The 18,397-nt window shown below is 39.7% G+C and overlaps 2 protein-coding genes across 5 annotated transcripts in view; one reads left to right on the top strand and one right to left on the bottom strand.

Annotated features, from left to right (window-relative positions):
* Window positions 1-149: 149 nt before the first annotated feature.
* Window positions 150-14,055, bottom strand: LOC106612815 (ras-related protein Rab-23). 4 transcript variants are annotated; one of them, XM_014214353.3, is made up of 9 exons: window positions 12,756-14,054; window positions 12,269-12,364; window positions 10,240-10,480; window positions 8,762-8,847; window positions 6,874-7,030; window positions 6,671-6,753; window positions 6,464-6,556; window positions 4,916-5,073; window positions 150-4,729 (listed from the first exon to the last, which is right to left on the bottom strand). In XM_014214353.3, exons 3-8 carry the CDS (start codon window positions 10,392-10,394, stop codon window positions 4,940-4,942), a joined length of 708 nt encoding a protein of 235 aa, XP_014069828.1. In that variant the 5' UTR covers window positions 10,395-10,480; window positions 12,269-12,364; window positions 12,756-14,054; the 3' UTR covers window positions 150-4,729; window positions 4,916-4,939. The 4 variants fall into 4 exon arrangements, with proteins under 4 accessions (XP_014069828.1, XP_014069812.1, XP_014069820.1 ...); XM_014214337.3 differs by having other exon boundaries at window positions 150-5,073; XM_014214345.3 differs by having other exon boundaries at window positions 150-5,073; window positions 12,269-12,353.
* A 232-nt stretch (window positions 14,056-14,287) lies between these two features.
* The window catches only part of prim2 (DNA primase subunit 2), a 107,965-nt gene continuing 103,855 nt past the window's right edge, over window positions 14,288-18,397 (top strand). Inside the window, exons 1-3 of the mRNA NM_001140166.1 lie at window positions 14,288-14,379; window positions 14,660-14,811; window positions 15,727-15,839. Coding sequence (NP_001133638.1) covers window positions 14,664-14,811; window positions 15,727-15,839 — 261 coding nt within the window. The 5' untranslated portion in view covers window positions 14,288-14,379; window positions 14,660-14,663. The remainder of the gene's footprint in view (window positions 14,380-14,659; window positions 14,812-15,726; window positions 15,840-18,397) is intronic.

The raw sequence follows: 18,397 nt of genomic DNA, 5'->3' as shown, positions 1-18,397 counted from the left end.
GAAAGGGTGGGTAAAATAAACAAATATTCTAAGTGTAGCTAATACGTTCCTTTTTTAATGCTTCATTTAACATTTTACAATAAAACTGCACATTAAGATTTACTATCAGCTGTGTGTAAAGTGGAAATTACAAAAAATGTTGAAAACAATCAAAATAGAGATTTTATTTATGCTAATTCCCCATCAAACAGATTTTATTTATGCTAGATCACCATCAAACAGATTTTCAACAAAGCTGCAGGTGCAAGTACTGCATGTGTGGCACACCTTGAGACACTGTTTAATCAAAGTAATGGAAATAAACAAACTAGGTGAGATATACTCTGTACCTTTTAATTCTGACAAAATGTAACATTTAGTTAAGTCTTTAGCCTGGTCCCAGGTGTATTGTGCTCTTGCCTACTTCAAGCTGACAAACAATGTTTGGCATGTCAATTCCATAAGGAGTTGGAAAGAGAGCAGAAACAGTCTGGCACTCAGGCTAGGTTATCTAGAAACAAACAAAGTTCATGGAAGCAGTATGTAATAAAATCAGTAAGCCATCTGCAAAATGTAATAACATCAGAATGGATTACAGTGATTCTCACAACACCTGAGTGAAAGAGCACTTGACCATATATTATAAGAATGGTAACTGATTTAATTATTAATGAAATGGTCAATATAAACATTGTGTATTTTCAGGAGACAAACATCATTAAAACATCTCATTGTTAAAGTGCCTTTAGTCAATTTGAACAAAATGGAACATTTTTACAAACAGCAACTGTTAAGGGATGGTATGTGATTTACAATATTTACTAAGCAGGAGTCTTTAAATCAAACTAGTTAAACAAAAATGTTTAAAGATACACAATGAATGAGAATGTAAACATACATGGACAAGGCTTTGTGGCATTAAACTGTGGTTCCATATTCATTCACTTGGAAAAACCAAACAAGGCAAGCATGCAAATTTTCATACAACATTTACTGATACCAAAACACAGACTAAATATTAGGGTACCTTTTCTATATACAGTAGAATGTACTTATAACCATGGTGCCATTTTGATTTGTGAATAGTATTAATGGGTAAGTAGAAGTTATAATGACGAGCACAGCATAAAGAATGAGACTTTCCTTTCTGTCCTACAGTGAAATTAGAGCAGGAATTACTAGTCTTGCCTCAGAAAAGGCAACATAGCAATCAGAGTGGAAACAGTACAGAACACTATCCAAGCATGATGACTAGGTGAGAAAATGAAGCCATTACAAAGCTATCCTGTAGTTCTGTTCATAATGTTAAGAACATTCTATCAAGAGACCATTAATTATGAGATCTCTTTTCAATCACACATGAAATTTGATATTTCTTTAAAAACAATAATGTAGTGTTAATTTCTCCCGAAACTAACAAATATATACTGAACAAAAATATAAAATGCAACATGTCAAAACTGTTGGTCCCATGTTTCATAAGCTGAAATAAAACATCCCAGAAATTGTAAATGTGCACAAAAAGCTTACTTCTTTCAAATTTGTTTACATCACTGTTAGTGAACATTTCTCCTTTGCCAAGATAATCCATCCACCTGACTGGTGTTGTACATCAAGAAGATCATTAAACAGCATGATCATTACATAGGTGCATCTTTCGCTGGGTACAATAAAAGGCCACTAAAATGTGCAGTTGTTAAACAACGCCACAGAGGTCTTAAGTGTTGAGGGTGCGTGCAATTGACATGCTGACTGCAGGAATCTCCACCGGAACTGTTGCCAGAGAATTGAATGTTAATTTCTCCACCATAAGCCACCTCCAACATCATTTTAGAGAATTTAGCAGTACGTCCAACCGGCCTCACAACCGCAGACCGTGTGTAACCACGCAAGCCCAGGAACTCCACATCCGGCTTCTTCACCTGTGGGGTCGTCTGAGACCAGCCACACGGACAGCTGATAAAACTGAGGAATATTTCTGTCTGTAATAAATCCCTTTTGAGGGGAAAAAGTAATTCTGATTGGCTGGGCCTGCCCTCCCAGGCCCACACCCCTGCCCATTCATGTGAAAGCCATAGACTAGGGCCTAATGACTATTTCAATTGAATGATTTCCTTATATGAACTGTAACTCAGTAGAATCATTGAAATTGCATTTATATATTTGTTCAGTATAAATGTAACAAATATACATATTAGACTCACAAATATGAGCACATTAAAGATGTTACAATTGTACCATAGTAGAAACAAAAAGCACACACAGTTGAAGTAGGAAGTTTACAGACACCTTAAAAATACATTTAAACTCAGTTTCACAATTCCTGACATTTAATCCTAGTAAAAATTCCCTGTCTTAGGTCAGTTAGGATCACCACTTTATTTTAAGAATGTGAAATGTTAGAATAATAGTAGAGAGAATGATTTATTTCAGCTTTTATTTCTTTCATCACATTCCCAGTGAGTCAGAAGTTTACATACACTCAATTAGTATTTGGTAGCATTGCCTTTAAATTGTTTAACTTGGGTCAAACGTTTTGGGTAGCCTTCCACAAGCTTCCCACAATAAGTTGGGTGAATTTTGTCCCATTCCTCCTGACAGAGCTGGTGTAACTGAGTCAGGTTTGTAGGCCTCCTTGCTTGCACACGCTTTTTCAGTTCTGCCCACAACTTTTCTATAGGATTGAGGTCAGGGCTTTGTGATGGCCACTCCAATACCTTGACTTTGTTGCCCTTAGGCCATTTTGCCACAACTTTGTAAGTATGCATGGGGTCATTGTCCATTTGGAAGACCCATTTGCGACCAAGCTTTAACTTCCTGACTGATGTCTTGAAATGTTGCTTCAATATATCCACATAATTTTCCATCCTCATGACGCTATCTATTTTGTGAAGTGCACCAGTCCCTCCTGCAGCAAAGCACCCCCACAACATGATGCTGCCACCCCCGTGCTTCACGGTTGGGATGGTGTTCTTTGGCTTGCAAGCATCCCCCTTCTTCCTCCAAACATAACGATGGTCATTATGACCAAACAGTTCTATTTTTGTTTCATCAGACCAGAGGACATTTCTCCAAAAATTACAATATTTGTCCCCATGTGCAGTTGCAAACCGTAGTCTGTTTTTTTAATGGCAGTTTTGGAGCAGTGGCTTCTTCCTTGCTGAGCGGCCTTTCAGGTTATGTCGATATAGGACTCGTTTTACTGTGGATATAGATACTTTTGTACCCGTTTCCTCCAGCATCTTCACAAGGTCCTTTGCTGTTGTTCTGGAATTGATTTGCACTTTTCGCACCAAAGTACGTTCATCTGTAGGAGACAGAACGCATCTCCTTCCTGAGAGGTATGGCAGCTGCGTGGTCCCATGGTGTTTATAGTTGAGTACTATTGTTTGTACAGATGAATGTGGTACCTTCAGGCATTTGTAAATTACCCCCAAGGATGAACCAGACTTGTGGAGGTCTACAATTTCTTTGAGGTCTTGGTTGATTTCTTTTGATTTTCCCATGATGTCAAGCAAAGAGGCACTGAATTTGAAGGTAGGCCTTGAAATACATCCACAAGTACACCTCCAATTGACTCAAATGATGTCAATTAGCCTATCAGAAACTTCTAAAGCCATGACATTTTCTGGAATTTTCCAAGCTGTTTAAAAGGCTCAGCCAACTTAGTGTATGTAAACTTCTGACCTACTGGAATTGTGATACAGTGAATTGTAAGTAGAATAATCTGTCTGTAAACAATGGTTGAAAGAATTACTTGTCATGCACAAAGTAGCTGTCCTAACCGACTTGCCAAAACTATAGTTTGTTAACAAGAAATTTGTGGAGTGGTTGAAAAATGAGTTTCATTGACTCCAACCTAAGTGTATGTAAACTTCCAACATCAACTGTATATGATTTAAAATGCTGCAATATGTAACATGTAAACAATTGTGATTTCTAGTATCCTATGAAACACCTGTGTGTGCGCTAACCAGATAAAGAAGGATATATTGATTGGTATTGTCTGTGTAACAAAACACTTCACTGGCTCATCCATTCTATAAGATCAGTACATTTTATAATTTTGTGACTCAAGTAGAGCTTATTGTGCGAATCTCAAATTGTATTTGGTAATATAAGAGCACATTCTATTGGTCTTCGTTGTAATTCAGTATTCTCATACAACTACCAATCACTCGTACCTTTCACTTTAAAATATGTCAATTTCTTACAATAAAAGGAAGTTAAGAAACTATTTGGCACTATGTTAAGTTTTAGGCAACTCATTGTCTGCCAACATTTGTTAAACACTTAAAATTCATATAAAAATACCTTTCAGAAAACAATGAACAATTATGTCCAAGTCTTTATCCACAATATACAGCGTAGATTGAACCATATTCCATTCATATTTTAAACAAAATATGGTACAAAATAAATCAGTATATCTCTTACAATAAACATATTGCACAGATGAACAGTCAAATGCACAAATGGTAATCTGTAAAAATCACATATGAACATACAAAGATGCCTTGTTAGTGAACTAGAATGTAACCCTTCCCTACAACATGTTGAAGGGTGTAAATGAGGAAAACCCTGCAACGCCCAACCCCAAATTCCCAAAAGATAAGCTTCAAGAATTCCATTCATGCTACAACATAGGTTTTGGTATCCATTGCAGCCACCAAGAGGACTATTGTTACTTTTGCCGTACTGGTGCTTTAGATCTCACATCTATCCATGCGAATCATAGGCTGGACTGGATCTGTAAAGATGCTCAACGTCATGATAGGCACAATGCGCAGGTGCAGATTAGATCTAGGTTGAGCTCAAATTGATATAACATACCATATCCTATGCAGACTTTGGTCTGTGAAAGAATCTACCCCTATAATACACAACCATTCATCAATCAAGACTCTTTCCCTCACATATGGCAGTCAAAACTTACAGTATTGTAGGGAATGGATTGTTTCTAAAGAAGGCTGCAGCTACTGAAGAGGTTTTTGCTCTTCTTGGTCCTCTGTTTGTTGGGCCGCAAGCTGATGATTTCACGGCCATTGCTGGAGTTCTGACTAGATAGGTTACTACTTGTGGTGTTGAAAACGCCTGTTAGGGTAGAGATTTGTAAATTAAGTGATACAACTTTAAAGACTAATTTCTGGCACACAAAAGTTAAACAAAACACGTGCAATTTACAGTATCAAAGTTTACTTTGTCGTTCTGAACACTATAAGCCTATGTTCACCATTTTGTGAATATAATTTGCCACGATAAGTGCTTTCAGGTGAGCTTTTTACTCCATTCAGTGCATACCAATCAACCAAATGTATTTATAAAGCCCTTTTTACATCAGCCGATGTCAAAGTGCTATACAGAAACCCAGCCTAAAACACATACCAAACTTATGTTTTAATAAAGTACCTTGTGAAAGGCCAATACTGCAAGACCGTATTTTATAACTTAGCTAGTCATGTTGGCAATAGAATAAGCTTTCAAATAATGCACCACAATCCCGATTTGTAATTGGACCGATGTTGAGAACGCAGGTATGCGTTCGAAACAAAAACTTGAAGTGGGCTTGCGTTAGTTTCTCCAAAAGCTCTTCCAAACTGATTTAAATTATTCAGTCCTATAATGCCATATCAATTGTGAATTCATCTTTCTTCTTGAGAATGTGTCTTGCACATACTGTACAATTTATAGGAGCCTAATATAATTTTTTCTGGACAAGTGTGAATGTGATGCGTAAAGACCTTTAGGTCTACATGTTAAAGCCAACTAGAACAATGTGGACTGCAAAAACGGCAAACATATTTAGCAAAACTGGATGCATTCTACTGTGAGAACATTCTGTGCCCTCCAGCCAAATTAGAGTTGATTACGTAAATACCGTCAATAGCCTACACAACTGGAGACAACTGCATGCAGTATTAAGCCATGGAGAAAGTTGATTGGTCAAGTGAGTGGTCAAGCCCTCGCAACACCTACAACTTATTTATTCATCAAAACCCAGACCTTTTGTGCCACCGACAGCTATTGCGCCCATGATTCCCGCTGTGAAAATACAGACAACTCGAAAGCACCATGTGGCTGTGCTAAAATTTCCCATTGGGTACATTTTGTTAAAATAGAGCCCGGAGACAGACATCTTACTCAAGACCCCTTTTTCCATCCTATGTTGTATTTTGCATGAATGTTGTCGTCATGTTACTGAATGTCATGGACAAATGACAAATGTACAGTAAATATAAAATGCAAAAGTTATGCATAATGTGTCTCACTTTATTATTTTCTTGATAAGAACCATTTCAATGTGGGCATGTCCATGTACAATTTCCACAAGTGTAAGGGTTTAATGTTGTTGGTGGAAAAAAAACAGATCCAAAACACTAACTATCATTGCAGAACTAGCAGTACGACACAAAATCCCTCTGTGGCCTTGTACAAATCAATCCCAGAGGTCTGGACTAACTGGCATGGTTATCAGGATGCTTACCAATTTTATTGCCTGCTGTATGCACTGCCTCGGGCTCCTCTGCTGTTTGCCGCTTGAGTCGCTGCAGATACTTATCTGCTAGGTATTTGAAAACTGAAAAGAAGAAATTATAGAATTTAAAAAAATAAAATAAAATGGGTGATTCCCATTGCATCTTTCCTAGCAGTTATTTTAACTGGTTTGTTGTACACAATTTCTGTATCTCACCTTCATTGACATTGAGGTCCTCCTTTACGGAGGTTCTATAAAACCTTAACTTGAGCTTCTTGGCCAGACCTTCTGCCTCCTCACTATAGTAACAGGAGAAAAAGAGCAAGGATTACTGATCAATTCTGCCATGCTTGAAATATCAGAATATCTAATTAAGATTTATGTTCTACAAGCCATGCATTGGTCAGAGGAAGTCTTACTTTTTGATCATCGTGTCATCCAGAAGGTCAATCTTGTTCTGCACCAGGACAGTGGGGATGTCTCCCACCTCTAGCTCCACCTTCTCCCACCAGCTGCCGACCGCCTCGAACGACTCCCTGTCAGTGGTGGAGAAGACCAGAACACACGCCTGGGCACCTGGAACACATACAAAGACCTGCTGTCACCACAATGCTGGATCTTCACAGCACGCACGCACACACTTTCAAAACAAATAACTGATTTGTATATATAAACTCAGCAACAACAAAAAAAATCCTCACTGTCAACTGCGTTTATTTTCAGCAAACTTAACATATGTAAATATTTGTATGAACATAAGATTCAACAACAGACAAACTGAACAAGTTCCACAGACATGTGACTAAAAGAAATGGAATGTGTCCCTGAACAAAGAGGGGGTCAAAATCAAAAGCAACAGTCAGTAGCTGGTGTGGCCACCAGCTGCATTAAGCACTGCAGTGCATCTCCTCCTCATGGACTGCACCAGATCTGCCAGTTCTTGCTGTGAGATGTTACCCCACTCTTTCACCAAAGCACCTGCAAGTTCCCAGACATTTCTGGGGGAATGGCCCTAGCCCTCACCCTCCGATCCAACAGGTCCCAGACGTGCTCAATGGGATTGAGATCCGGGCTCTTCGCTGGCCATGGCAGAACACTGACATTCCTGTCTTGCAGGAAATCACGCACAGAACGAGCAGTATGGCTGGTAGCATTGTAATGCTGGAGGGTCATGTCAGGATGAGCCTGCAGGAAGGGTACCACATGAGGGAGGAGGATGTCTTCTTTGTAACGACAACAAGCTCAGTCCTATGACGCTGTGACACACCGCCCCAGACCATGACGGACCCTCCACCTTCAAATCAATCCTGCTCCAGAGTACAGGCCTCGGTGTAATGCTCATTCCTTCGACGATAAACGCGAATCCGACCATCACCTCTGGTGAGACAAAGGGTTTGTCGGTGAAGAGCACTTTTGCCAGTCCTGTCTGGTCCAGCGACAGTGAGTTTGTTCCCATAGGTGACGTTGTAGCCGGTGATGTCTGGTGAAAACCTACCAGGCCTACAAGCTCTTAGTCCAGCCTTTCTCAGCCTATTGTGGACAGTCTGAGCACTGATGGAGGGATTGTGCGTTCCTGGTGTAACTCGCCAGTTGTTGTTGCCATCCTGTACCTGTCCCACAGGTGTGATGTTCGGATGTACCGATCCTGTGCAGGTGTTGTTACACGTGGTCTGCCACTGCGAGGACGATCAGCTGTCCGTCCTGTCTCCCTGTAGCGCTGTCTTAGGCATCTCACAGTACGGACATTGCAATTTATTGCCCTGGCCACATCTGCAGCCTTCATGCCTCCTTGCAGCATGCCCAAGGCACATTCACGCAGATGAGCAGGGACCCTGGGCATCTTTCTTTTGGCGTTTCTCAGTGTCAGTAGAAAGGCCTCTTTAGTGTTCTAAGTTTTCATAACTGTGACCTCAATTGCCTACCATCTAGGCACCTTTGCCTACCGTCTGGACAGTTGCTAGTGTCTTAACGGCCGTTTTACAGGTGTATGTTCATTAATTGTTTATGGTTCATTGAACACAGTGTTTAAACCCGTTACAATGAAGATCTGTGAAGTTATTTGGATTTTTACGAATTATCCTTGAAAGACAGGGTCCTGAAAAGGGGACGGTTTTTATTTTTTTGTATTATTTCTATTTTTCAATTTCCATACACCCCAGTTTGTATTTGTTGTGTTCTTTTCCCCCCGGAAATAAAATCTGGACATAAATGGTGCAGTTCAACAGCTAAAAGCATATTGAAAAATGACCTGTATGACAGACCCAGTGAAGGAGTATCATGTCCTTCCCTGTGAGTGAGGAGTCTTACCGCGGTAGTAGGCCTTGGTGATGGCATCAAACTCTTCCTGCCCTGCTGTGTCCCACAACATCAATCTCACGTCTTCATCATTCACTCTGGGAAAGGAACAGAAAAGGGATTTTAAATACTTTGTATTGTGTGTATACATTTCTACTTGACTGTCATACCTAATACTACGGTTCTGCACTAGAGGGATAGTGTGCTGAGTCAAATGTCCTCCACACCTTTATTGCCGTATAAAAACAATACTTTAAGCTTTCAGTGAGCGCACCTTCATCTGGCTGTTTTGCCTCTATTATTCAATGCCGTTAGAGATCTCTGGCATTTCCTGAGAATAACTATGCCTCCTCATACATCTGGGCACTGCATGTCCATTATCTGTGACCAAAGCCATTATCATGCCTTATTCATAAACAGCTGAATGAAATACCGCTTGACACTTTACATTTGAGTTATTGGTTTGCTTCACATCTGTTAAGCATAAAAATAAGGAAAATAGACTTACTGGAATGATAAGGAGAATGAGTAGTTTTGGGAAGTACTTTTTTTTGCGTTAGGCCAAAACCTTAAAAGGTCTTTGAGCCAAAACACAGTTACCTAAAACAGTTCGTTAGACATGGATGCCAGGGATCTCTTATAAAATAACATTTTAAGAGATGGTTTCTGTGCATCCAGAATGCATTCATTTTGATTTCAGTGGTCACTTAGAACAGTGGTACTCAAATCTCTCCTGGGGACCCACAGTCGTTCCATGTATTTGCTCTAGGCCTATTCCAGAGCTAGCACACCAGATTCAACTTGTTAACTAATCACCAAGCCCTTGACTAAGTGAATCAGGTGAGTTAGTTCAGGGCTACAACCGGAGAGGTTTGAAAACCACTGACTTAGGACATAGAACGGTCGACTAAATCTACCAGGTATGACTGCTATTGTAATATACCTCCTTGTCAGATTGCACTATATGTATGCATAGCTGTAAGAGGTTTACTTTGTATTTTGGTGAATCTTCAGTGTTCTTTTTTGGCTTCAATATGCTCCCGTAGGCATTCCATAGGGATGCTGGCCCATGTTGACTCCAATGCTTCCCACAGTTGTGTCAAGTTGGCTGGATGTCCTTTGGGTGGTGGACCATTCTTGATACACACGGAACACTGTTGATTGTGAAAAACCCAGCAGCGTTGCAGCCCTTGACACCTACTACCACACCCCGTTCAAAGACACTTAAATATTTTGTCTTGCCCATTCACCCTCAATTGCACAAATACACAATCCATGTCTCAGTTGTCTTAGAGCTTAAATCCTTATTTAACCTGTCCTCCCCTTCATCTACACTGATTGAAGTGGATTTAACATGTGACAACAATAAGGGATCATAGCTTTCACTTTGATTCACCTGTTCAATCTATGTCATGGAAAGAGCAGGTGTTCTCAATGTTTGGTATACTCAGTTTATTGTAAGACACACTGCCAATAGAAAATCTCCTCACAGTATCTGCCTCTCCAGGAAGTCCACACCGATGGTCTTCTTGTAGTCCTTGGTGAAGATGCCCTTGCAATAGCGCTGGATCATGCTGGACTTCCCCACCGCACCATTGCCCACCACCACCACCTTGATGGCCACTTCTATGTCCTCCTCCAACATGGCTATGTCTTGCTGGGTTTTCTAAACACTTCAAGGCAGTCTGGTGTTACTGCTGGGGGGCTGGCACTGGATCAGTTAGACACCTCCTGATAGAGACAATGACACAAACTTATGTTTTACATATTGATAAACCTGACGTAAGGTCTTACCATTGTTATTTTCTCTGCACAAAACCTGCGTCGTTCTGCAGCTCCAACATCCAAGTTATATTCTCGCTGACTGACGAGCCTAGCCCACATAAAAACATCCTTCTGTTTGTTCAGCAATATGATGTACTTTGTTTAGATGAGGAGAACACTTTCTACCTCACTGCTCCTCAGTCTTCCCATAAAACCATCACTTGTTGGCCTTCAGGTCTGCTGTTTTACAGCAGAGTGTAAATATTAGCCAGTGCATCAATTTTACATTTTAGTCTTTTAGCAAACGCTCTTATCCAGAGTGACTTACAGTAATGAGTGCATACATTTCCATGCTGCAGCCCTCTGAGGTAACGTCAGCTGATGGATTCCTCATCCTTACATGGTACAGTCAGCTTCACTTATCAAGGCAGTGACTGAGCTCTTTCTGCTCCTACACACTTTTCCATTAGGTAGCTGGCTGGCTGGCTGGACCTGGCTGCCTGGACCTGGCTGGGATTCAAGTGTTGAGGTCACGATGCTCCAGATGACTAAGCTATGCTGTCTTATGGGAACTGACTACTTAGCTAAATCCCATATCTCCTGGATATGAGCAGGCAAACATCCCCACGGCAGCCCAAACCCCTTGCCTGGTAATGTGAACAACAATATCACAATATGTTGGCCTAAACAAAGTATCAACTTTGTAGCAAAATAATACCAGAGGCTAGTGCCATGGGCCTATCGCTATCAGTGACCTTAAGTCCAAACAAAACAAAGCTCTGGGTTGACTTAACCTCAACAGACTATGCAAGGAATGTGAAGCTGATCTGTCTAGGGTTCCACGGCACACAAAGCCAAGGTGGGCCTTTTTCCTGAGTTTAAACGCTCAGAGCGGTTGTTTGTTATCCTCAGCTAGTCCTATTCATAAAATGGATGATCCAAAACCCACCGTAAACGGGCTAGCGTCTCAACCACAATGAAACCACTACCTTGACACCTATTAATCAAGCCATGTCCTTGTGTAACCTAAGCTGAAAACAAGTAAAACTTATACAGACAAACATGGAATATTCTAGGTAGATGTGGCTACTAGGCGACTGGAATGACCACAGATTGAGTTACAAAGTAGAGCCTCTCCCGCAACATCTCATCAAAGGTAACTGAATACAGTGCTGACTAACTTAGCTGCATGCAAAGACACGTCAGTTTAATTTACCATTCGCTCAGATTTTGCAAACTGTTTCAGTGACATGCACTTAAAGGAATTCTGCTCAAATTCAGCAGATGCAGCAAACCTGGGCAAATATGGATGTTCCACTGTACAAAAACATATTCCCTTACATTGACTCTTCACATATGCTCTGATTGGATAGATTTAGCATAAAATTAAACATTGGAAGAGGAACGTGCTGGTATGTCTAGGCCTACCTGTAGACTGCATAGTTAGATTGTTCCTTCAAAGTTACTAGCCTGACAAACTGGTAACCAGGCATTCATCCACAGTACTTGTGTAAACACTCCATTATTAAGGTCACAAATGGCCTACTTTAAATTGGAAGACAGTTAATTGACAAATTGCTCAACATGAACAGCAGCTGCTGAAGAGGTTCACTTTAGAATGGCACTACTAATGCATTTACACCACTAGACAACATCTAGCTACAGTTCGTACGCCAGATATGTGATAACTATGTATCCATTACTGGGCGTTACAGGTTAGATTAACCAAACGCTGCCATAGATTTTTCAACTAACCTGCTTTTGGCGATACGGTCTTCGTTCTCAATTTCTGTGTGAAAAATGTATCTTATAAAATGTCCGTGTCCAGATGCAGGTGGTTCTACAAAAAAACTGAAAATATATTAAATACATGTTGTACCTGTAACGCCCAGTAAAGGAAACAGTTATCACATGTCTGGCGTACAAACTGTAGCAAGACATCATCACCAGGGAATTCTGTATACAGTGAGCCGAGAGAGGATGGGGTATATTGCAAAGGTTTAGGACTTGCTGAACAGTGTTAAAGTGTTTTTTAAAATCCACTAAATAAATTAAGGTGTCAGATTCATGCAAACTCATAATTCTACATTAACGTTAATAGCTAACTAGTATTCATGTTATTTGTTCGGAGGCTGTCCAAAGATTGATACACATTCTCCCTTATGAAGAACACGGAAACAAATAATATCTGAGACAACAATTGTATCATTGAGTGATAAACTCATAACATTGTTTATCTTACCTGCATTAGTTACATGACTGTGTGACTCTCGTCTTTCAGCTACAAACGTCCTTATTATACCTCAGTGGCTGCAACAGTACTAATGCAAAATAGAATTGCTGCGCAATGAAAAATAATAAATAACACGTTTTTTTCTGGCCCCCGAAAAATACAAGTTATAATGAAAACTGTACCATAGTAACAAGCAAATCGTTGTAATAATTTGAAACGCTAATTTAGCTAGCTATCTAAACTAAAGAACGATGGATTGTCCGGCCTCCACGTTCAGCTAATATTAGCTAGCACGTCTCATAGGAGTACTATAGCATCTAGCTGGGCTTGCTAGCACTTTAACGTTAGACAATGTCACAAATCATTCAACAATAACTAGCGAAAACTATCACGATGTTGAGACAACAAGAGGAGCTAAATATCAACGCGTTTCATCTATGTAACAAGTCGTCTAATTCTATTTCACAAAGCGACTATTTGTAATCAAGACATTTTAGTTGCCTTGCTAGCGGTTTGCTCGGCTCTCACACAAACTGCAAGTTACCACAGCCACAAAGTCATTATTATGGCTAAACCCCGCCTATTTCTATAATTGATCTTCATAAAATCAGATTTTAAACCTAACCCTAACGACACTGCTAACCTTATACATAACCTTAACTTTAAATTTAGACCAAAAAGCGAATTTTAGTTTCCATGCATTTTTACGATATAGCCATTTTTTACTTTGTGGCTGGGTTACTAGTGACAACCTACAACTGCAGTCCGGTTGCTATAAACGCTTTTGGTTTCCGGGAGCAATAGAAGATCCAAAGTTAACTGCCACTCTCTTCTGTCCCTGGGTCATTTTCTGAAATGCAAAGCGTGTAAAATACATTAAAATACACATCCTAGCTGATCTCGAGTCTGTTTGTGGCCAGGTTGTGTCGTGATTACTCCAATTACTTCACAGGACTACTCCCCCCAAACACTGATCAATGGTCAGTTTCCCTAGTTATATTTTTCTATCCACCTCCGAGTTTCCGGGAAGGGTGTTCTTATCCTAAATAAGTGGTTAGGGGTGGAAGAATGTCATGAGAGACAGAGTCGGCGTAAAGCTGAAGCAGAAAAGAAGTTGGATGAAGCATCGGTTTAGAAAGTTTTTTTCACCACCAAATATGGTAGTGAGAGAAAGTCCAGTCGCGGGTTGTGGGAGAGTATGAAACATATATCTCAATACATTTTTCTGTTCCCAAAACTACAATCTGTTACGAACACAGTGCACTATATTTTATAGAGTTGACGCTTTGCCAAAGTAAAACAAAAAATGGCGTTGTTTATAAGGAGTGCAAGGTCGAATTAAGTTTGTGCACACGCACGCTTCACAGAGGAGGCGTTCCCTAACGGATATATGGTTGGTTGGCTTTGCCCCACGCCCTTGCTTGCTCTGTCCACTGTAAACGAGACAGATTAACTATCTTGGGTTAATTCTAAATATCTTTGTCAGCGTGGCGAAAACCGGAAATGACAGACTCGCGTTTACGTCATTTTCCCGCACTGAGATTAGAACGCTGTGTGGCAATTGGCGGGAATCAAGACAAATAGACAGAAGAAAAGCTAGCTCTCTTGATAAAATAAGTGAAGCGAGATACTGGTAAGTTGTTGGAATTGTAGAACGTTTTAGCTATCTGTATTGTAACTGGTGAAATATAAACTTGTCCGTAGTTACCAGTTGCACGGTAGTTAGCTAACGTTAGCTTGCCATACTGTTATTATGAAGGCAGTGTGTGTTCGTTATTCTTTTGGACAACTGTCAGAGATGTTCTCTTTGACTAACTAGATAATACGTATCACCAAAGAGAGTACAGTACTAGCCAAGAAGATCATTTTGTTAACTCATAATAATATTTGAGATGCCTTGCTTCATCTTCAAGAACCATGCAGTTCTACAGCAGAAGAAAGAAGTTGATTGGCAACGCTCAGACTGAGCAGCTGTATGGACATTGTCTTCAGTTCTATGGTCAGCCTCCCATCGAAAACATTTCTCTCTCCGAGTTTGAGACTTTCGCTGTGGACAGGCTGAAACGTAAGTTGTTTAGATACCTTAAGTTACTTCTGGTTTACACGTGTATTGTTATGAACTAACTGGTAACACTTTACTTGACACCCAGCGTCACAACACGGTATGACAGGACCATGAACATAATATCTCATAACAGCTGACATAACTTATCATAACCTGCCATAATATGGTGATAACACTGTCATTACACATATTTAGACCTGTTGTGACATTGCATTATTTTATATCTGGTTACCTACATAAGTGTCAACCCCAAAACAAGGCAAAACATTACACCATAGTCTACATGTCAACAGTATGTTTGTTATATAACTTAACATGGGCAATTTCAGAAAGTGTTATCATTGTAATTGCAAACAAAATGTCAGACATGCACCTACCCAAATGTTCGGTTGCTGATGACTGGGATGAATGCAGGAGAAGATTTTAGGAGCAGGACAAGACACCCTCTTTTTGACTGACTGACATATGGGCATGTACGTGATCTTGCTTCTATGATTATAATGCTTCTTGACAGTGTCAATTTTTTTTTTTTTTTTTGTCCAAGGAAAGTGATACAGGATTGTCATAATGCTTCATGAGTGTCAATGTGTTTTCTGCAAGTTATTTAAAATATGATTGGGAAAAAAATATGACTGTAGAATTCATTACAACAAATTACTTAAGAAACTTTCAAACGAAAGTAAACTTCTTGGCAGGGAAAAATGCATTTGAATAAATGGGGTTGACACTTATGTAGGTGTCATTACAAGCCATAAAATAATAGTGTCACAACAAGTGTAATTATGGGTTATGACAGGTTGTCAGCTGTTATGACCGTGTTATGACGCTGGGTGTCAAGTAGTGTTATATTTGTCTGACTCCCCTTTTTATATACATAAAGATGCATAGTGTTTTGATCTTGTTTTGTCATTCCAGTGTTGAAGACAGTTGAAAACCTTGGAGTGAGCTATGTGAAAACATCTGACCAATATACCAAGAAACTGGATGCAGAGTTCTCAAACTTGAACTTCCCCTACAAAATAGAGGCTGTGAGTACAAAATTATGAATTCCATAGTGCTTAGCTATTTAAAGAAGATACTAATAGTTAGAGCTGTCCCCTCAAAAAAAAAAAAAAAATCTTGGTCGACCGAATGTAATCAGTTCTTTTGACCAATTGATTGGTAAGCATTTTAAAGTGTGTTTTTCCATACAGACAACCTGTTTTAATCAAACCAACTACTGTATATACTGTATGCATTAAGCTTGTCTGATTAAAAAAAAATACACAAATGAATCAAGAGGGAGCCAGAGATCAAGATAACCAGAACAAAAAACGTAACCTGTCCCGACCATCCTCCTCCCGCTCCTACTGGCTTTCGCAGATTCTGCCGTTACTCTCCTGAAGTTGCCGGTAATAGGCTACACGAGGAGTCGGCAAACTTTCTCATGTGGAAAGCAAATGTATCTTACCATTTATACTGATCTGCGTGCCAGTTATTGTTTTCAAATGCACATTTTCGTGCAACAGTTAAATCAGATTTTATAATAATGTTGTCGAATCTCAATCGTTGTCATCTAAATGAAACAAACCTAAAAAGTGACTTCTATTGCCATTGTAAAAATAGCCTATCAAGCCAACAAATAAAAACATTGCAGGTAGCAAATAAACTGATAAAATAAATATCCTATAAATCACATTGGCTACGCATGGCCTGTCTGCAACGAAATATAAACATTGTATCAACTATTAACTTGGGTCCAGCCTGAAGCTCCTTGCAAAATTGTATAAAATATTCGGTGCCCTCAGTTTCCGGCACCAGTGAGCTTGGGACAGACATCTATCTGTAGGCTATTTGCGAAAGGGATAAGAAGTACTCACGTAGGCCTATTTTATGATGTTTCCACTGGATTAGAGCATGACATTTTTCCCTTTGATGCTGAGTGTTTGAAAGGGAGAGGGCTGGAAAGATTTTTCAAATACATTGAGGAATTGTCATTCTCAGTGGATGTAGAAACAGACTTTGTTTGCTTGCTGTTTGAGGTGAAGAAAACTTTACTTTGAGAAGCTCCACAGCTCATTAGTGGTGGTGCTTTAACCCAATCAGAAATGCTATTAGATCTCCAAATGGGCACATTTATATGCCTTCATTGCACACAGGCCAGGTAGCCTATAGCCCTACTTTTATGCATAATCAGGTGCGTGTCCTTACTCAACTACTTGACTGGAGCGCTACAAACAAGACATTGACAACTCGTAAATGGAATAAAATAAACCAAAACTTGGTTTTTCACAAGTGTAACACTGCGCTCTGCAAACAACGTGCCCACTCTGACAATGAGAACGGTAAAAGACTGGAATAATATACAGTCCCAGTCAAAAGACTGACACCTACTCATTCAAGGGTTATTTTTTTATGAACTATTTCCTACATTGTTGAATAGTGACGACAACAAAACTGAAATAACACATGGAATCATGTAGTAACCAGAACTTGTTAAACAAATCAAAATATTTTATAAAACACTTTTCTGGTTACTAAAAGATTCCAAATGTATTATTAAATAGTTTGTATTATTCTACAATGTAAAATAAAGAAACCCTTGAATGAGTAGGTGTGCAAACTTTTGACTGGTACTGTATATCGAATGCATTAAGACTTTATTGTAACTAAACAAACATGTTGGATTAGAAATTAACAGTAAATGTACTGTTGATATGTAATGGGAAATAATACATTAACAATCAAACACAAACCATTTACACAATGAGTGTGCACAAATTGGCGGGATAGCGCGCTATATGTACACTGCTCAAAAAAATAAAGGGAACACTTAAACAACACATCCTAGATCTGAATGAAATAAATAAATCTTATTAAATACTTTTTTCTTTACATAGTTGAATGTGCTGACAACAAAATCACACAAAAATAATCAATGGAAATCCAATTTATCAAATCAAATGTATTTTTATATAGCCCTTCGTACATCAGCTGATATTCTCAAAGTGCTGTACAGAAACCCAGCCTAAAACCCCAAACAGCAAGCAAAGCATGTGAAAGAAGCACGGTGGCTAGGAAAAACTCCCTAGGAAAAACTCCCTAGAAAGGCCAAAAACCTAGGAAGAAACCTAGAGAGGAACCAGGCTATGAGGGGTGGCCAGTCCTCTTCTGGCTGTGCAGGGTGGATATTATAACAGAACATGGTCAAGATGTTAAAATGTTCATAAATGACCAGCATGGTCAAATAATAATAATCATAGTAGTTGTCGAGGGTGCAACAAGCACGTCCGGTGAACAGGTCAGGGTTCCATAGCCGCAGGCAGAACAGTTGAAACTGGAGCAGCAGCACGGCCAGGTGGACTGGGGACAGCAAGGAGTCATCATACCAGGTAGTCCTGAGGCATGGTCCTAGGGCTCAGGTCCTCCGAGAGAAAGAGAGAATTAGAGAGAGCATATTTAAATACACACAGGACACCGGATAAGACAAGAGAAATACTCCAGATGTAACAGACTGACCCTAGCCCCCCGACACATAAACTACTGCAGCATAAATACTGGAGGCTGAGACAGGAGGGATCAGAAGACACTGTGGCCCCATCCGATG

This window comes from Salmo salar, chromosome 01 (assembly GCF_965601325.2).
Source record: "Salmo salar chromosome 01, fSalSal1, whole genome shotgun sequence".
NCBI lineage: Eukaryota > Metazoa > Chordata > Actinopteri > Salmoniformes > Salmonidae > Salmo > Salmo salar.
The sequence above is the reverse complement of the archived record's forward strand: the minus strand, read 5'-3'. Positions and strand labels throughout refer to the sequence as shown.